Source organism: Elgaria multicarinata, chromosome 1 (genome assembly GCF_023053635.1).
Source record: "Elgaria multicarinata webbii isolate HBS135686 ecotype San Diego chromosome 1, rElgMul1.1.pri, whole genome shotgun sequence".
Lineage (NCBI taxonomy): Eukaryota > Metazoa > Chordata > Lepidosauria > Squamata > Anguidae > Elgaria > Elgaria multicarinata.
This window is the reverse complement of record NC_086171.1, coordinates 104,986,369-105,007,488: the sequence shown is the minus strand read 5'-3', so window position 1 is coordinate 105,007,488 and position 21,120 is coordinate 104,986,369. Positions and strand designations below refer to the sequence as shown.

At 44.1% G+C, this 21,120-nt stretch overlaps 2 protein-coding genes across 2 annotated transcripts in view; one reads left to right on the top strand and one right to left on the bottom strand.

Annotated features, from left to right (window-relative positions):
* STX6 (syntaxin 6) overlaps positions 1-21,120 on the top strand; it is a 590,646-nt gene that overhangs the window by 445,456 nt on the left and 124,070 nt on the right. The gene's annotated exons all lie outside the window — the stretch shown is intronic.
* LHX4 (LIM homeobox 4) overlaps positions 1-21,120 on the bottom strand; it is an 81,343-nt gene that overhangs the window by 8,219 nt on the left and 52,004 nt on the right. The window contains exon 3 of the mRNA XM_063117127.1: positions 273-475. Within this exon, the coding sequence (XP_062973197.1) occupies positions 273-475 (203 nt within the window). The remainder of the gene's footprint in view (positions 1-272; positions 476-21,120) is intronic.

Genomic DNA, 21,120 nt, shown 5'->3' with positions numbered 1-21,120 from the left:
TATTAGTAGTCCACAAAACGGTATCCTAGCCTGCCTGCTCACCCATACCCATGTTAGTTATTTCTGGCACATAGATAACCTGAAAGAGAGAGACAAACAACACTATTCTAATTCACAGAAGCTGTTCTGTGTAGTTGTCCAGCAGCCATTGTTCCTTGCCATATATAAGTGGCTATTTATAAATCTGAAGACCTGAATTAACCTGAGCAAGAGAGCATACATCATGGTCATCAAATGTCATCCCGTGGCTGATGTGTTGGCTCAGCCCCTACCGTTCTGCTTGGCCGTCTCATAGTCCTCCTTGCACACCAGGCGCCCATCTTCCATGAGGTAGAACTCATCACCTGTGGCCAGTTGGCGGTTGCAGATAATGCAGGCAAAGCAATGCAGGTGATAAACGAAGTCCTGGGCTTTCCTGACTACCTGCGTGGGCGGGATTCCCTGCTGGCACGCTGTGCATTTTGTACCAAAACGTCTGCAAAAGAGGACAAGAGTCAGTGCCTATCACCGGAGCTGTGTTTCCAGAAAAAAAGCACAGATTGTGCTACTGGGAAGAGATTCCAGCTGCCTGACAAGTCTCTGTTCATGTATTTAAAAACATTTCCTGCTCTTCTGACTATGAAAATATTGCCGGCTGAAACCCCAGAAGCTGAAGATATTCCTGAATAAGCTTCCAGCGGTAGATCTTCAGAGCCATGGATAGCGACTTGCTCCTAACAATGACCAGCAAAACCAGAATAAATTATGTAAATAAGAATGCAAATATGCAGAATGTGTACAGTTTTTATTGGTGCAAAATGTGCATTACCTAGGCAGCAATTATAATTTCTAGAGCTCTGTCTGCAGCTGAAAACCAGTATGGAATGAGTCACCATCCTGAGCAAGAGAAACCAGCAGAGCCTGTGCAGAAGAAAGTAAGCACTCCAAATGGAGAGAAAAGGCTGTGGAGGAAGGGGCAGAGTTTAAAGCAGCAATCGACCCAATTATGCATGACATTTCACACAGCAGGCCTTTATCTTCTTCAATGTAAAAAGACCGGCCTAATGGATCTGAAGAAGGTTTGATTTTAATGGTCCTTTTAACTAAAGCCAGTGTTGGCTGTGCAGTTGCCCTCACAAGGACAGTACATATTTCATCCAAATTAATACTAAATAAATTAATTATGGCCATTCCTAGGATGATTATTTCAAGATTAATTTAGAACGATAGGGTCTTGCCTATTCCAACAACATGTGGCATCACACACGTGCTTTAGAGGTGCCCCTATGAATGTGTCTGAGGAACCAAGCATCTCCTAGAACTGGTATGCTCTTCAAGCATGTTGGATGGGTTCCAAGTGGTATTGAGTTGTCTCTTTCAGGAACTAATCGCTTTGGAAGAACCGGAAGGAAAGGGGCTTTGTTCAATGCTAGAGAAACTGCTCTGTTTACAAGGTTTAATCTCTAATCTTTATGGGAAAGATTTCTCTACCTGAGATTTTGAAGGGTGGCTGCCAGTCAAAATTAAAATGGGCCGAAGTCCCAGCAGTTTCTGTTCCAGATACTTTAAAATATGTCTGTATGCAACCCTTAAAGGTACGAACCATCTCAGGGACAGGATCCATCAATTAAGCGTACCTCAATCCCAGCAATTTGGGTTGTATTAGCTAACTATAAACTGCATTTCTGTCTTTAGCACCATACCTTCAGCCTTGTGCTTTACATTAATTAATGTAGAATAACTATTACCCTTTGGTTGACTATCCTCCACTATATGCTATATCAATAATCTCTAACCCCAAATAAAAATCCCCACACTACTCATATTGAAATGGGGGATGTTTACTCAGAGGTAAAGATCACTGAGTTCAATGGGATGTACACCGGAATATGTTTACATATGATTCTAACCTAAATAGTATATTTTGTCTTGAATGTACTGCCAATCAATTCCATTGGGTGACCATGTGTTCCAGTATTATTACTCTGTGTGTGTGTGTGTGTGTGTGTGTGTGTGTGTGTATGTATGTGTGTATTCTCTCTCCTTCCACACTGGTAACAGTTTTATAAAGCTCTTTAAAAAAAAAACACAACACCAGTCTAGCTTCCTGGGCAGTAGCATAGTGGCAATTTTGAAGTGCAAGCCCTGATAATGTCAGTCCCCATGGCTACTACCCTAAGGAAAGTCTAAAAAATCAGGCAGCTGTGTTGATCCATATCAACATACCAGTTCTGGGTTTCCTTCTCCAACAGGAGCAGGACTTCTTTAAATCGAATGGGTCTTAATTGCATATACAAGACGTACCAAACCAGCCCCAAATACTTCGCATTACGACAAGAACAATACATGGTTGCTAGGAAAATTAATTTTCTTCCAGCTCTTGTGAAGATCTCAGCTCAGAGGGAAAAGGGAATTCTGAGGGGGTGGCAGTTGACACTGGTGTCTATCCATGCAAGTCCTGGTTCCACTGCACCACCGTTACTTTTATGCATGTGGCACCACAATCTTGAAAGCCTTCTTCCCTAGCCACAGGTGGTAGGGAAATGCAGAAAGGACCCCTGAGAATGAAAACCAAGCTCATGCCATTGGTGAATAGCAAGCTCACATGAGAGAAAGAGACCTGTTCAAATACCAAGCTACCAAGCTATTTATGATTCTATTTTGTCCAAATTTGCACCACTTTACATGTACTTACACTGCACATTATTTACCTTTTCCTTGCCCATTGTGTTAAGAAGTAACTAATGCTTGTTATTAAGTGGTCTTGGGTGAACAAAAGAAGGGTGAGTTAAGTCAGTTATGTTTAAATCTGAAATATTAAAGTTGCTGTGGCAATTCACAGTTTATTTTAAAGATTAATTTCAAATACTGTTGTACTCCAAGCAATCCTTCCTTATGATTGTCCTGTAAGAGATCAAGCCATTTATTTAACGGATTTACCAAATGTCTCCACATCTATGTAAAACCTTGCTAACCAGCCTCCTGAACTCCTGGCCTCTTTCAATCATAGCAAATGGAAAGGATAGTGTTCTTAGGTGCAGTATTAAGCAGAGAAGTGGCTGGAAGAAATGAATGACTAATTTGCAGCAAACACCATGACCTGACACAACCTATTTGCTGTAAGAACAACAAAATCATTGCAGAACAGTATTGCTGAAAGGTAAAGTAGCAGTTTCTGCAGCTGAAACTCTCCCCACGGCCTGAGTTCGATCCCAGTGGAAGCTGGTTTCAGGCAGCCGGCTCGGGTCGACTCAGCCTTCCATCCTCCCGAGGTCAGTAAAATGAGTACCCAGTTAGCGGGGGGAAAGGTAATAACGGCCGGGGAAGGCAACGGCAAACCACCCCGCTATAAGGCCCGCTATAAGGCTATAAGGCCTGCCAAGAAAACATCAGCGAAAGCTGGCATCCCTCCAAGAGTCAGTAATGACTCAGTGCTTGCACGAGAGGCTCCTTTCCTTTCCTTTTCAAGTCTACCCTAAACTCTAAGTCTGATAGAGGAATTGTCTGTATATTTGCATATTCTATACAGCACGTATGATGAAAACTAGATTCTCAGGTGACAAATGGCATTCTCAGTGCTTGCCTGAATCCTGGGCTCTTAAAAACCACAGTCCACTGCTTCTTATTGTTTGCTCAACTACACAGGACTCGGCTCAACAGAATTGATGAGAGGTGCATAGATTAATCTAGAAAGCTGGTGTAGCAAGGTGACTAAAGAGTGTGAGCCAGGAAATCCCTTGTTCAAATCTCATCTCAGCTGTGAACTCACTAGGTGGTCTTGGGGCCTAAGAGACAAACTGCTCTATTTTGTACGCAATTGTGCACTCAGGTGGGAGCCACGGCCACGGCCAGTCCTGACTCCTTAATGAATATATGTGTACAACACCAGGGTTTGCAAACACAGTTTTGTCCCTATTTGTAATTTTCAATTCTACACTTAAAACATCTCAGATGTAGACTTAAAGAAATCACAACGTGCAATTCAACCCTTAAAGCTGTCTTCTCTGCCAAAGGAAACATGTGTTCCCACCTGCAATGTCCTTCTTTCTCCCCATCAGCGATAGACTATGTTCCTGGGATGGCATATACCCATAAAGTCACATTAAGGCAATATTAAGGAGCAACATTTATTTTAAGTACCGGAAAAGCAGAGTCACAGTGTTATAGTTCAGCCACACAGAACCTTGATTTTATGGCATCCCCTCCCAAACCTAAACTGCAGATAATTAATCTGCAGAGATAGAAAAAAAGGGGCATAAAAGCTACTTGTAGAAATTCACCTCTCAATTCTTATTAGCGTTAATATGTGACTGCTGGTTAGTAGCAAAAATAATAGAGAGGCAACTAGTCATTTATTCCCTAACATATTTAAATTTTGCACTGCTAGATATTGCTCAACAACCACAAAATGTAAATGGGGCTATAGATAAACAAATGTCCTAGCCTTCTCCACAATTACCAGTTTTGGTTAATCTAATATTGTACTTTAACTGCACGCATATATGTCCTCACCAAAGTTAACAGTAAACTTAATGCTGTATATAATATTTATTTTAGAGAGGTTTGTATGTACATAAACACAAACCCTTAGTTATGTCTATTTGCTCTTACCATGCAGTGGGTTTTTGAAATCACGATAGGATAGGATCCATGGAGATTTCAATTCTGTGAAATGACTGTGCAACGGAGGCTTGTGGCTCCAGTGTCAGTGGGACGTGAATCCACTCCAGGTTTCAGTCAGAACTCAAAAAGAGCTATCCAAGGTACTGAACCTATTTGGCACTAGGATTCAGTACCTTAGATAGCTCTTTTAGAATTCTGGCTGGTTCTGACTGAAATCCGGAATGGATTCACCATCCCACCGACATCGGCGCCTCCAGTGACAGAGTGGGCTGGATCTGGAGTAGGGCTTAGCAGAGTTCCATTCACGCAGGAGGAAGGGGCAGGGAGACCATAAGGGCTGTGCACAGACCCCCCCCCAATCCGCTCTGGATCCCGATCCGCAACTTCCGGATCAGGTCCACTCTGCCCCACATTGTTCTGCCTATGCTCCACTCCAATCCACTGCGGGGCTCCGGATCTGGATCGGAGCTCCCTGTTCCCCCCTCCCCATAGACTTGCATTGAAAATCAAATGCCTATAACTTTTTTACTTTTAACATTAGAAACCTCAAAATTGGCACCATGAGAGCTTATACATGTATCCACACTCATGCTCAGTTTGAAGCAAATCTGAGCATTTGGATCCAGGTAAGGCCCCCCTCACCACTTACCTGTCTCTGTTGCGGTCCGCCGGCGGCTTCAACTGAGGCCCAGACCGCGACGGAGGCAGGTAAGCCCCCCTCCCGCCACACTTACCTTTTTTCCGGAACTCCGGATCGAGGCGAACGATCCGCATAGTCTCAATCCGCTTGGTCTCGATCCGCAGCTCCCCCAACCCGATCCGTCTCCGCCTTTGTCGGAAGCGAATCAGGCTGCTCTGCTATCGGTTCTAAGGAGCGGAGCGGAGCGGAGCACAGTCCTAGAGACAATCTTCATGATTCCCCTGTGCCTCCTGAAGAGCTGCACTGGAAGCCTGGGGTAGCTCCTGGAGCAGCATGAGAGGTGACACGGGGCAGAAGGGGGACCTGAGAAAAACAACCTGCCTGCTCCTTCATCAGGGAGACTTCACTGGATCCCAGTGCCTTCCATGAACAGAATCTGGATCCAACCCAGCACATATAAGAACATAAGAAAACATGAAAGCGATGAGAATCCCCTGCTATTGGTCTCCAGCATCTGGTATTCAGAGATACACAGCTTCTGTACCTTCATAGTTAATTGCCATTGTTCAGCATATCGTCCAAGAACACCTCAATCTCATTCACCACACAAAAGAACAATAATAAAATAACCATGTGAATACATAGGAAGCTAAAGAATCTCCCTTGCACAGTGGAAGCAAACGTTATCCTATGGCACGTCCCAGTGCACTCAAGCAAACTAGAAATGAAATCTTTCAAAGCTACACTTCCTTGTCCTTTGAAAACAAGCCCTTAAATATCTATAGCATGGCTCACAAAACCAAGCTGTTAGTCAATGGCTCTAGAAGGAAAAGAGCTCCTGGATAATTAGGGTCTCCTGGCTCACCCCAGGAGCAGCTTCTCAGTCAGCCTCTGCAAATATTCATTTCTAAACTATGCAGATGAAATTCACCAGCACCTTCGCAGCCCATCATAGAAGCACAAGGAAGGAGAAAAGTTGCCTCACCTCAAAAGGACAGCCTGCAGTGCTCGAAACATAATCTGAGCATGTAGAAGGAAACCTTTCACTTATAGACTTCCTTTCTTTCTTTCAAAGTTGCACAGGGCACAATAATGAAATGCATCACTGCACATGGAACCAAGCAGTACTGACAAATTCCTCCAAATGAATGAAACTCTTCCTGTCCGTTCCCTGAATAAAGACAAAAGGCAAGAGGCAGGCTCTAACCCGAGCCTCAGAGACCATATTATACTAAATGCAGTCGTACCTACTTTGTAGCCAATCTCCTGCCAGAACCCTTCAAGCCCCATGATTGCCCTTTAATACACCTTTTGCCTCTATTCACGCTACGTGAAGAATGTTCAGCTCTCGTAAAAAAACATGTTCTTTAATGGCACCTGTCAGAGTCTTATCAGCCGTCAGGAAATGTGGCTAAGTAAACATGCCATCTGTTATTGTGGGCAGCTGCAGCAATTGGTGGACATCAGATCAATCAGTTTTTAAAAGGCAAATTAATAAAAGGATACGTGGCAGCATAAACACATTAACGCAGGGAATTCATTCAATTCCTCCTGGAGTGGATGCTCCTGTGAGTAATAGAATACCAGCAGACTCCCTAAAGAGAATTGCTAGCTTCAGCGCTAATATTTCTGCATTTGGCAGCCAGCATGCCTGCAGGGGATTGAATACACCAGGACAGCTGTGTGAATCAAAGTCAAGGTGTACACCTAAACAAGTACGATGCAAATGCAACAAGCTCATTTGCAAACATGGATGTATCTCACAGATACATTCCTCAGGGAGCTAGGATTGGTTGCAGTCCTCTGCTGAACAGATGCTCAGCAGCAGACCCAAGCTTGCCCTGCATAGTGTGCAAATAATAATAATATATTTATTTGTTATCCGCCTCTCCCTCTGGATCGAGGCGGGGTACAACAAATAAAAACACTATAAAATACATGCAACTAATTCAAACATTTAAAACCAGTGCATCATTAAAAGCAGTACACCATTAAAAAAGGCATCTTAAAATTCAACTACCAGAAGAGAACAGACTTTATGGCTTTCGTAAATTCTGGAAGACTGTTAAGTTGACGAATCTCCCCCGGCAAGCCATTCCACAAACTGGGAGCGGCAGAAGAAAAGGTCCTCTGGGTAATAGTTGTCAGCCTTGTTTTTGTTGGCTGGAGTCAATTCTTCCCAGAGGACCTGAGTGTGTGGGGCGGATTGTACAGGAGAAGGCAATCCCGCAGGTAGCCTGGACCCAAACCACGTAGGGCTTTAAAGGTGATAACCAACACTTTATACTTCGCCCGGAAACTAATTGGCAGCCAGTGAAGAGATTTTAAGACTGGTGTAATGTGGTCACCCCTAAGTGTACCGGTGAACAACCTGGCTGCCATATTTTGAACTAGTAGATGTTTCCAGACTAGGCACAAAGGTAGCCCTATGTAGAGTGCATTGCAGAAGTCAATGCGCTCTGCAATGCATGCACTACTGTCGTTAGGTCTTCCGACTCTAGGAAGGGGTGCAGCTGGCATATCAGCCGTAGGCATTCCTGGCCATCACATCTATCTGGGCTGTCATTTGGAGCAACGGATCCAGAAGCACCCCCAAGCTGCGAACACAGCCTTTCAGGGGGAGTGTAACCCCATCCAGAACTGGTTGACACAACGCCAAACCCAAGTTATGGCCTTCATGGCCCTTAGGCTACAGTTATTCAGAGTTTGGATCAAGTAGCAAATCCTTCAGACCAACCAGTTTTAATATAGCATAAGTTTTCAAAGATTACAGTCTGACACCTGTCCTCAAATCCCTTTGCATCCCTTCCTGCGTCCAGCCTCATGCCTGTGATTTCCAACTCTACCTCCATAAAGCAGCCTGGAAGTCTCCTGCTCCCTTAAACAACTCTCCTCTTTCTCTCTTGCTTTCCTGACCCTTGAACCTGAAATTCCCTCTCCAAACATTACTGTGGTGCCACCTTCCTTCCTTCAAGCCCCATCCCAAAATCAACCTTCTCCATGCAGGTTTTGGCTGAACCCCGCCATTCTTGTTCCAAACAATAAGGAAGCCTAGATAGTCGTAACTGCATCTGCTCAAATTCATTATTATTATTATTATTTATTTATTTATATAGCACCATCAATGTACATGTAATTCATCCCGTGTCATCCTTGCTGCTCCCCTCCCTCTTGACTTTCCACCCCATATCTAAATTTAGATGGTAAGCTCCTCAGGATATGGAACCATCCTTTCCTTATGTTTCTTTTTAAACCACCATTTAAATAATATGCATTTATTTATTTATTTATTTATTTATTTTATTACATTTCTATACCGCCCAATAGCCGAAACTCTCTGAGCGGTTCACAAAATGCAATTAAATGCATATTAAACCACCATTTAAATTATGCATTTCATTATATATAACATTTCTATATCGTCCATCAGCCAAAGTCTTCAAGGCAGTTAATAATAATAATAATAATAATAATAATAATAATAATAATTTATTTCTTACCCACCTCTCCCTTTGGATCGAGGCGGGGAACAACATTAGAACAGGAATCAATACATCTTAAAAATTCATGATTTAACATTGATCTGGATAGGCCTGCCGGAAAAGGCTAGTCTTTAAAGCTGCCTTAAAATCACACAGAGAGTTAATTTTACGAATCTCCTCCGGCAGGCCATTCCACAATCTGGGGGCAACAGAAGAAAAGATCCTCTGGGTAACGGTTGTCAGCCTAGTTTTAGCTGACTGAAGTAAGTTCTCCCCAGAGGACCTGAGTGTGCGGGGCAGACTATATGGGAGAAGGCGATCCCGCAGGTAACCTGGACCCAAACCATTTAGGGCTTTAAAGGTAATGACCAACACTTTGTACTTTGCCCGGAAACTAATTGGCAGCCAGTGGAGTGATTTTAATGTTGGGGTAATATGCTCACCCCTAGATGTACTGGTGACCAACCTGGCTGCCATATTTTGAACTAGTTGAAGTTTCCGAACTAGGTACAATGGTAACCCCATGTAGAGCGCACTGCAGAAGTCGAGCCTTGAGGTTACCAGCGTGTGCACTACTGTCTTTAGGTCTTCTGACTCTAAGAAGGGGCGCAGCTGGTGTATCAGCCAAAGCTGATAGTAGGCACTCCAGTTAATACTTATCTGGAGAAGTATTATTGATGTTAGAATTTGATATGGTTTTCAGTAAGTGCTTAGCAATCAGAGCTAACTTTGAGCTTTGACATACCAAAACATGCCTGTGAATAAAATAGGAAGCAGCTGCCCTGACCTGAAATCTGCCCCCAAGCAATCCCCAATCTGGGAAGACCTGCAAGGGGTTCCAGCCACTCTACTGACAGTTCATAGCAGATAGGAAACACACTTGCCTCAATAAGCTACATCCAAATTAAAGGTCTCTGTATGAGAGTGAATCCATGGCAGATGTGAGCTCCACGTGTGGATCCACCAGTCAAATGCCAGAGCATCCACATCTTTGAATCCAACGGATTTCTGAATGCTCTTGGAGATTTTACAGTGGAGAGAGCTGGTGATCCAGCCGAGGCCCTAGCCTCACTATGGAACAGTAAGATGTGGAGGCCCATCGACTTGATTGCACCTGAGTGCCCTCTCCAGCCCTGTAGAGCCTGCTCTGCTCCTTGGTACACTAGGGAGCTGTGTTCAATGGCACAGGCTGGACATCAGCTAGAGCACAAATGGCGTAAGACTTGAAGCAAAGATGTACACTCTAGAGTGCATAACCATGCCTATTGCATGGCATTGTGGGCAGCAAAGAAGGCTTATTTTGCTGCCCCCATTGCATCCTTGAGTAGCCATCCAGCAGAGCTCTTCCGGGTGGTCCGGGGGCTGTTCACACCCTCCCCAGCAAATGGGGCCCTGTCGAGGACCCGCTGTGACCTTTTTGCATTGCACTTTAAGGACAAAGTCACTTGTCTCTGCAGTGAGCTTGTTAGTGCAGCTCCAGTTGAGGTGTCTGATGCCAGCATCTGCCTGATTTTGTGGGATCAGTTGCAGTTGTTGCAGTCTCATGATGTGGACAAGGTGCTTGCAGCAATGCGACCAGCCACTTACCCTCTCGATCCGTGTCTCCTGGTTTATAAAAGCAAGCTGAGAGGGTGTTACTGGGCGGGTTCAGGGGGTGATAAATACTTCCCTTTGGGAAGGGGTGGTTCCTGCTGTCCTTAAGGAGGCAGGAGTGCAACCATTCCTGAAGAAGCCCACCCTAGACTTGATGGTACTAGACAACTACTGCCCTGTCACAAACACCCCCATTTTAGGGAAAGTACTTGAGAGGGTTGTGGCAGAGCAACTGCAGGTACTCTTGAAGGATACTGATTATCTAGTCCCATTCCAGTCTGGTTACAGGACTGAATCAGCGTTGGTCACCTTGATGGATGACCTTTATCGAGAGAGGGACAGGGGGAATGCAACCCTGTTAATTCCACTCGATTTCTCATCAGCCTTTGATACCATTGACCATGGTATCCTCCTGGATCAACTCCGTGGGATGGGCATTGAAGGTACTGTATTATAGTGGTTCTGGTTCTACCTATGGGGTCATTTTCAGAGAGTAACATTGGGTGACTATTCCTCAGCCCCCTGGCAATTGAGCTATGAGGTACTGTGGGGCACCATTTTGTCCCCAATGTTGTTAACATCTATATGAAGCTGCTGGGAGCAGTAATTAGGGGATTTGGAGCAAAATACTATCAATATGCTGATAACATGCAGCTCTATCTCCCTCTAACAACTGAATCAGGTGAGGTTGTGCAGGTCCTGGACCAGTGCGTGGACTCAGTAATGGGCTGGATGAAGGCCTGTAAACCAAAACTGAATCCTGACAAGACAGAAGCACTGTGGGTGAGTGGTTCCCGAGCCTGGGAGAGAAGTTCATTGCCTGTTCTGAATGGGGTTGCACTCACCCTGAAAGATCAGGTTTGTAGTTTGGGGGTACTCTTAAATCCATCTTTGTCGTTCGATGCTCAAGTGGCCACGGTGGCTCAGAGTGCCTTTTACCAGCTTCACTTGGTAAAAGGCAGGCTCCATAGGGCTGATCCCATTTGATCTGCACCACAAGACAGTGATGGCTACCATTTTGGATGGCTTTAAAAGGGGTTAGACAAATTCCTGGGGATAAGGCTATCAGTGGCTACTAATCCTGATGGCTATGTGCTACTTGCAGCATGAAAGACAGGTACTTGGGTGGGACAGTGCTATTGCACTCCCGGCCTGCTGGTGGGTTTCCTATGGGCAGCCAGTCGGCCACTCTGTGAACTGAAATGCTAGACCAGAGGGACCCTTGGTATGATCCAGCATGGCTCTTCTTATGTTCTTAAGATCCCCATCTGAAATCTGGAGAGCTGTTGCCTGTCTTATTACACAATATTGATCTAACTCCGCATAATGCAGCTTCATATAGTAGAGGAGGAGGATGAAAAGAGAAAAATATACACCACTGGCTATGGAAATCAAAGAACTATGACAACAGGAAAAGGCCACAGTTATTCCATTTGTCACATCAGTCACTGGCATCACATCAAAAAACTATACAGAAAACCTTCAGAAACTGGGCCTACAAAAATAATTCCATACTAACATCCAGAAAGCAGTCATACTTAAAACATGCTCAATAGTCAGGAAATTCCTTAATCAGTAAAAGACAGCATGACTTGGCAAAGCCCATCATATTCATCTAGAAAAACCACCATGAGCGCAAAAGGAGGAGAATAATAATAATAATGATAATAATAACGCCATCTGCCCACAGACTTATATCCAAGATACAGGTTTTATCAGGCACAACAACAAAAAGTAATGCCATTTTTCTTGGGATTGCTAGCACCATCTCTGTTCAGCAGCAAGAAAGAATGAAATAATCCAGATCCTCACTAGCCTCCATCTATCTTCCCTGAAATTCATTTTTTAGGATCCTGACACCCTAACGCACGCCTTGCCACACCAACCTGCATTTAAATCTCTGGAAGACCTTCTGTGAGTCACCCCATCCACATGACTCATTGCTAAAGGTGACGAGAGGCCTGACCAGAAGAAGAGGAAATCAGGAAGTGTCTTTAGTTTTCTGCTAGTTTAAGACCCTGCAGCCAGGAAATCAGAAGACGTTTACTTCTTGGGAGGGGAGCAATGACAAATCTTGATAAAATAGTTAAGAGCAGAGACACCACACTGACAACAAAGGTCCGCAGAGTTAAAGCAATGGTATTCCCCGTAGTAACCTATGGCTGCGAGAGCTGGACCATAAGGAAAGCTGAGCGAAGGAAGAGAGATGCTTTTGAACTGTGGTGTTGGAGGAAAATTCTGAGAGTGCCGTGGACTGCAAGAAGATCAAACCAGTCCATACTCCAGGAAATAAAGCCAGACTGCTCACTTGAGGGAATGGTATTAAAGGCAAAACTGAAGTACTTTGGCCACATAATGAGAAGTCAGGATACCCTGGAGAAGAGGCTGATGCTAGGGAAAGTGGAAGGCAAAAGGAAGAGGGGCCGACCAAGGGCAAGATGGATGGATGATATTCTGGAGGTGACAGACTTGACCTTGGGGGAGCTAGGGGTGGCGACAGCCGACAGAAAGCTCTGGTGTGGGCTGGTCCATGAAGTCACGAAGAGTCGGAAGCGACTGAACGAATAAACAACAAAAGTTTAAGACCAAAAGTATCCTCGATCACATGGGCCTATAAATATAACCTGAGTCATAATGACTTAATTTAGTGTGGATGATTTTGCCATGTGTGGCTCAGACAATATTTATTTATTTATTGGGGGGGGGGAATTAAATGCTACCATTCCAGCCTTCCCCAACCAGATGTTTTGGAGTAAAACTCCTATCATCCCCCAGCAAGCATACTATGCCTAGTTCAAGTTACACTGAATTCCTCCAGTCCAATCCTATGGTCTAAGACAGGGATATTTGCATTAAGACAGATATTCCCTTTTTAAAATCCCTTTGTACAAGGAGCTCAAGGCAGCTCCATAGGGGCCATTTGATCAGCACGTTAGGCTGAAAGATAATACTTCACTCACTCTAGATACCAAGGGTGTCTCTGGATGAGGCCTTTAAATGTGCAAGCATCATGAGCCTTTCATAATGCAAATATGTTGAGGTCTAGATCAATGGTCTTCAACTGGTCTAGACCAACCTCATATTCCCAACCTGCAATGGGACCCACTTTCACAATTGCCCAACATGGCGGCAATAGCTTTTCCTGATGGGTCATGACTCACTGGTTGAAGATCACTGGTCTAAATGACATTGTAAGCCAATTGTAACCCTCCCAAGTTTTCCCAGTGCAGCTTCTGCCTTTTTTCTTACTGCAGAACATCCAATAATAATAATAATAATTCTTACCCGCCTCTCCATTAAGTTGGGCAGGGGAGAGCTGAATAACAATGCAAATTGTTTTCAAGTGTGCATGTGAGAATGCACAAATGAGGCATAGTGGGAAGTGTTCGATAAAGTGTGTGTGGGGGTGTGTGCTCGTCCTTCCTCTAGTGCTTGCCACGCATTTCCAGTTTCAACACCATTTCATGTCCTTTACCAAGTCCTTTTTCCCCACTCACCTACCTCTCAGCCTTAGTTAATTGCTTCCTGGAATGAGGTTTCCTCAATCCACCCACTTCAATTAGCCAATTGATTAGTCAGTTACATTGAAAACAATAGTGTTTACTTCAAAGTACAGATGTGTAGGTTCTGGCAGTGATCCTATAGAGCTGCAATCCTCCAACCCTGTGCTGCAGGCACTATTTCTATTTATTTTTAGAAAAAGGTTCACAATTGTGCTATGGTGGGGTGACCATATGAAAAGGAGGACAGGGCTCCTGTATCTTTAACCGTTGGATAGAAAAAGGTATTTCAGCAGGTGTCATTTGTAGGCATGCAGCACCTGGTGAAATTCCCTCTTCATCACAACAGTTAAAGCTGCAGGAGCCCTGCCCCCTTGACCAGAAACAAAAGAAGGCAGTATTACAAGCCCCACAAGTGAAAATGTGGGGGGGAAATCCCATGGTGGGGCAACGGAGGAAAAGACAGATGTGGGTGAGTGAGGGAGAATTTGCAAAACATGTGATCTAGTTCTCACAAACAACTGGTGAAGTAAGAAACCTATGTTTGGCCTGTACCATTTTAAACTCCAAGTAGTGTTTCACATGAATGACTGTTTCTCCATTAAAACAAAAAACATAGCAAACCAAATGCCAGAGAGAACAAATTCTTGTTTATCTTGAAGGGGATAGTCCAACGCTTTTGTGGTGGTGATCAAGGCATATAAAGTTCAGGCCCTTATTCGATTTACTGATTGCGAAAATAATTTTGCGCAAATATGGAACAGGGAACTAGTAACCAGCTTCTGACAGCCATGCTTTGGGGTGGCCCTACCATTAAACAGAATGAGGCAGCTGCCTGAAAGGGCAGCAAATAGTTAGCTATTTAACATTACCATTGTATTTTCACTACCAGGGAGGGAAAGAGGCACTTCTGTGGGATTTTGTGCCTCAGGTGCCAAAATAACTTGGCTGGTCTAGAATATTCTCTCCCTTGACTTGCAGGGACAGACGCCATTTGCTGCTGTGCCTCAGGCAGTAGAATGTCTGGACCAGCCCTGGCTAGATAGCTGCGGGTGGCAATTGTGTGGGGAGGAGAGGTTTTTTAACCTCTCGTGGCATGCATTCCCCAAACCTAATACTCACCTCCAGGGTACTATAAGCTATTAAGGCAGACTAATTCCCCACTCCCAGCCCTCACCCTCCATTTTCATTCCTAGCCACAATTGGCAGCTTAAAAATTACATGACTCAACTCCCCTTAAGCACAGACCCACACAATCTGCCTGACTTCCATTTCCTTCAGATCTTTTGTTTTGTTTTGCTTATCCCCTGGGGCAGAACTGACAGCTGCCCATAGAAAAGAGTGGCAAAACCCACAATTTTAGTATAGCTGTGATTGGGCTACAGTTCCACCCCCGCATCCCACCCCAGCTCGCAGCATACCAGAACCATACTCTAGAACAACCTTCCCCAAACCAATACCCTCAGATTTATCAGACTACAACTCCCATGTTCCCCAACCAATATGGCCATGCTAACTGGAGATGATGGGGGTTGTATTTCAACATATCCTGGAGGGCATCGGCTTAAGGAAATATGTTCTAAATATTATTATCTCTATGTTTTCAACTTTTCAAAAGTCCCAAAAGCTTATGAGTACCAGAAACTCACAAAGCCATTTGAGTGATTTCTATTTTTTTTCCCTTTTAACTTAAAAACTTATATTTTTCTGCATAACTAGGTAGCCTCCCTAGTAGGTAGAAACCACAATCTTATTTTTGATTGGCTATGTTTTGCCTGATATGCATTTGACCACTTGAGTTTGATAGTTTGATATTAGAGGGGGAAAGTGGAACCTGCAACAAAATGTTGCTGTATATCCCCCAGCCCAGCAATCCTATCCATGTTTAGACAGGAAGAAAATGGCTGGCTGGGGAATGCTGGGAGTTACTGCATTTTTCTCTGTCTAAACATTTATTTATTATTTATTTATTTACAATATTTATATACAGCTCCCCATTGAAAAATTTTGGAGTGGTGTACAAGATAAAATGAAAAATAAAAACAGAATAAAACAGTTAAAACAAAATTTAAAAGAAGCAAAAACAGAGATTCAAGGCTGCATATTAAGGAAAGGCTTCTTGGAATAAAAACATTTTCAGGAGGCGCCGAAAGGAGTACAAGCTTGGCGCCTGCCTGACCTCCAGAGGCAGGGAATTCCACAGGGGGGGAGCCACCACGCTGAAGGCTCTCCCCCTGGTGGATTCCAATCGGAGGATGGATCTATGTAGAACCACCAGGAGCAGGCCCTCGGATGACCTCAGTGACCGGGCAGGTTGGTAAGGGAGAAGGCGCTCTCTCAGGTATCCTGGTCCCAAGTTGTTTAGGGCTTTGTACACAAGTACAAGAACCTTAAACCTGGCCCGGTAGCAAATAGGCAGCCAGTGCAGTTCCCTCAGCAGAGGAGTTACATGCTGGAAAGGGGCAGCTCCAGACAACAGCCGAGCTGCAGCGTTCTGCACTAGCTCCAGCTTCCGGAGCAGCTTCAAGGGCAGCCCCACATAGAGCGCGTTGCAGTAATCCAATCTTGAGGTTACCAATGCCTGTACCACCGTGGCCAAGCTATCCCTGTCCAGGAGAAAACATGCATAGGATTGCACCTTGAGAAGAGTCCAGGAAAAGAGAAAAGAAATTCCACAACAGAGTAATATAAATAGAATGCAACTCCTCAGACTCAAGACTCGGTTGCCTTCTCCTACCTTTCCTGAAACTGCCATGTGGATTCTACCTTATGGTATAATGTGCTTCATGTGCATTCCTCCACGGATGTGTTTTGTTTTCTTTTTTATGGGGAAAAATATTACCGTAGAATTGGCTCTAAGGCTTATCCTGCTGAGTGATGCCCACACGAGAGCCGTTACTTCCTTTAAAACCTGCTTATGTAATGCCATTAGAGAGGTTTTAACTAAAAGCAAACAGACAGTTCGTCGGGGATGGTCAAGCAGCCATTTCCCCACTTCCACTCCCACTCTCCAGAGAGATCCAAACGACTGGTGAAATGAGGGGGATATTAAACTGCTGGATTAAAAAGCTCATTAATGCCAACAGAGGAGCACTGGAGAGAGGCCCACAGAGAAAAATATTGTCTATAGCCATGCTTATGGCGTTATTCCACTAGGAGCTCTAAAAGCTGCCTAGGTTCTCAGTGCCAGACGTTCTATGACCCCTGGGTGCCCAGAGAATGAGATGCAGACACTAGCAGAGATTCGTCAAGTTTGTCATCATTGTGGGCCTTCCGAAATCGAGGCTGGTGCTGTTTGAGCCTCCTGAAATATTGCACTGAGAAAGGCCAATTCTCACATTATTTGGGGATATGTTCACATCTAAGAAATCACTTGCTTCCAATTATATTTCACTAACCTGGTAAGTTTCAAGGTTGGTATGTTTGTGTGTGTGTGTTTTGCTATGTGGAAGCTTTCAGAAAAACCTATAATCACATGCAATTGACATGGCAAAGTAATTTACTACTTCAGAAAATAAGATCTTAAGACACCAGTCTTAAAATCTCTTCACTGGCTGCCAATTTGTTTCCAGGCGAAGTATAAAGTGTTGGTTATCACCTTCAAAGCCCTACATGGTTTGGGTCCAGGCTACCTGCAGGATCGCCTTCTCCCGTACAATCCGCCCCGCACACTCAGGTCCTCTGGGAAGAATTGACTCCAGCCAACAAAAACAAGGCTGACAACTCTTACCCAGAGGACGTTTTTCTTCTGCCGCTCCCAGTTTGTGGAATGGCTTGCCGGGGGAGATTCGTCAACTTAACAGTCTTCCAGAATTTAAGAAAGCCATAAAGACTGATCTCTTCTGGCAGGCCCATCCAGCTGAATTTTAAGATGCCTTTTTTAATGGTGTGCTGCTTTTAATGATGCACTGGTTTTAAATGTTTGAATTCGTTTTATGTATTTTATGGTGTTTTTATTTGTGTTTTATCCGCCTCAATCTAGAGGGAGAGCCGGGTAACAAATAAATAAATTTATGATTATGATTATGAAAATCAGCCTGTAGGCTCTAATATTTCAGAATGGTGGTGGTGGCGGTGGTGGAGATTTTGCCATTGTCAAAACAAATGTGGGGTTTTTTTTCTACTCCAGGGCAGATTTGCAACGTGGTGCAGTTATAGTGAGGAAAAACTGGCTGTAGAGCTAGCACCAGTGCTGTCACTGACTCAAGCATCCTCAATGCCTGCAGCAATTTTGCATCATTTTTTTTTAAAAAAAAATGTTTGTGAGGATTTTGTTAGTGGTGTTGTTCTGTTTGTTTCTAAAGGAGTACAACCTAGGACTGGGAGCTGATCCAGTGCTCAACCTATTGCAATGTTATATTTGTAATGCTAGTTGCGATATCAGGTTCACACTACGAGTGAAAAAAAACACTGTGACTGACTGCTCTTTAGATACTACTAGGCCCATCTTTACCCTCAAGATAGCTTGTCTGCCATTTCTCCTTATTGCCCGTGGCCTGGAAACTAGCAGTTTAGAAGAAACGTGAAGGAAGAATGGTCATCTGAGCCCCAACTTAGATCCCTGGGAGAAGCAAAGTACTTCTCAAATATAGATTGGAGGAGGTCCTTCAAACCTCTCACTGTCGACACAAGACAAACCACTTTGTCTAGTATCACATCAACTGCAAGACACTGGCAGCGGGTTGAAATGGCTCCTTAGCCACCTATCTAGATATCCAAAGCTGTGAGGGAGTCATGGAGCTCCTCGAACCTCTGCAGGCAATGGTCTGTGCTTGTCTGCAGAGGCCTTCCTCCCACTCAGAGAATCATTGCCCAACTATATTTCCTCCTTTCAAACCAGGCCATCACAGGAGAAGAAGATAGGCTCAGCACAAAGAATGAATGCCACTCTTAAACTTCAATACAGCTTAGAGCAGGTGGATGGGCTCCATCCATCCCATTTTTATTTATTTGAAACATTTCTCCCTCACCCATCCACATCACTGAAAGCAGCTTAAGGTAGAAGCGTTGGAAAACAACATACTGATAAACACTAGAGTCACTGTTTACTTACCATCACTCCAGAAAAAGGAGGAGGAGGATCATGGGTCTGGTGATGTGGTGGAAAAATATTCTGCCCTTTATGGATTAGGATATCATGGCTGAGACACTTTGTCCCACCACTCCTCTGCAACGCACTCTAGCTTCAAGGTCTTTCTTTCACATTGCTATGCTCTCCTTATGTCCACCTTCATATCATGTCTCTCAAGTCTTTTGCCTTGACAGGGCCTAGGCATGCACCTACACACAATGAGCCTATTCACATGATCAAACAGCCCACTGTGATTTTTTTAATGCCCCACCACTGGCCATTCTGAATATTCAAGTCCACAACTCTTGGGTTGTGCAAGGGTTAAATAACACAGAACCCATGGCCTCTTTTAGGGTTGTTAAAACTCTTACACACACAGGGAGAGAGAGAGAGAGAGAGTTCAGATGACACAACAAGCCATGATCATGGCTTGAATTTTCAAAATGGTGCCTGTGGGCGTCATGGCTAGTTGTGGCTTAAACAATCATGCATACCCAACCATTGTGGCCTTTAAACTGTGCTTTCCATCCCTTGTCCAGTTTTCAGGCCTGGTCTGCATGTGGCAGCAAAATGAGGTGGTATTGTTCTGAGGTAGTAGAATGGGCTGTACTACTACTTCAGACTGCTGGTGGGGATTACACTTTCGATATCCTTATGTAAAACAAAACAGAAAAACACCTCCCCTGACATAGATAAAGCATAGAATGTTTGGGCTAGAACCTCTCTTCATGGTTTCCTGCTTTTCACTTTTTATTTTTATGGAGAGAGGGTTGGGTTTTTGTTTTTGTTTTACATCTAATGGTGGTGGTGGGGAGCACTCGAAAAAGGTATTGCCCACCTACAGCCTGACATGGTGCAGTCCGGCCTATCACCTCAGGATGCTACCAACTTGGTCTACTCCATATATAGACCAGGCTTCAGATTGTGAACAGTCAGGTCATGAGAAGACCTTTTCCCCTTTCTTTTCAAAATTTTTACAACTATACTTTCACCTAAGGGGAGCCTACATCCTGAAATAATAATAATAATAATAATAATAATAATAATAATAATAATAATAATAATAATAATAGTAATACACAGCAAACACCATGTACATGGAACTATTACCCTTTCGGTCCCTCTAATCCTCTTCATAAACATTACTCCCACCTCTCTACATTATGGCTTCATAGGATTTAGGCTAATTTAGCATCTGGTCTATCCCATATTTCTCAGCTGCTAATGGCAAAAAAAGACAGGGCAGGCAGAAGCATCAGATATCATCTCAAGGACTGCAGCCAGAGATTCACAATCCAAACAGAGGGGAAGTGGCAGCAGGAGGAGGAATTGTTCCTCATGTTATGTTTTCCATGCACCTGAGCATGTGCTGGGCTGGTTACGTTACACCCACCTAGTCAGATGTGAGGTACTCACTTGTGTATTAAATGGTGCGAGCGAGCACATTATACAACAAGCTTATGTTACAGGTTGCCTGTCATTCTATATCCATGCAAGGAAAAGCTAATACTGCAATTTCAACAATAGGAACAACAGATGACCGAAAGGCTCTCTGTTTTAGAAAAGCATTCAAGGCTAAGTGTTCTATGTGATTCCTTGCATATACAGCAGAAGTACCAAAACTGGCACTGGGCACAAACTGAATTCATATTCCTGAGCACTTTGGAGATTTTGACGCACATTTCCAAGCCTATTGTCACAGCCATAAGGGAGAGAACCTGTTTTTGTTAACTTGAACGGTGAAGGCAGAAGGTGGCCCAGTGGGATTTTAAATGGTCAGGAGATGTGACTTTAATCCTCTCCATATCTCCTTGTCTCATGACTAGCAGGAGTAGAATAAATTATGCAAACTATATATGCAAATACGCATAATGTATATAAGCTGTAGGGTTCTTTCTCAGGAAGTTCAAAATTGGGTTTATTAGGGTGCAGCATTCTGTTGTTAGCACAGAAGGATTGAGCACCATCGGCTGCAGGTTGTGTCTCTCCTAGTAGTTTGCCATGAATCAGCATCAATCTGAGGACTATTTAGCACAGTGGTTCCCAAAGTGGGCGGTACAGCCCCCTTGGAAGCAGTGGGATTGCATAGGGAGCGTTAAGAGGCAAGGGGATGGCAGGGGGGCGCTCGAGGTGGTCTTTTCCGAGAAGCGCCTCTCCAGAAGGACTTAAAACCCAGGGACATTTTTATGGGAGAAGGTAGTTTGGTCCCATCCCATATAGGGGAAGAATCCA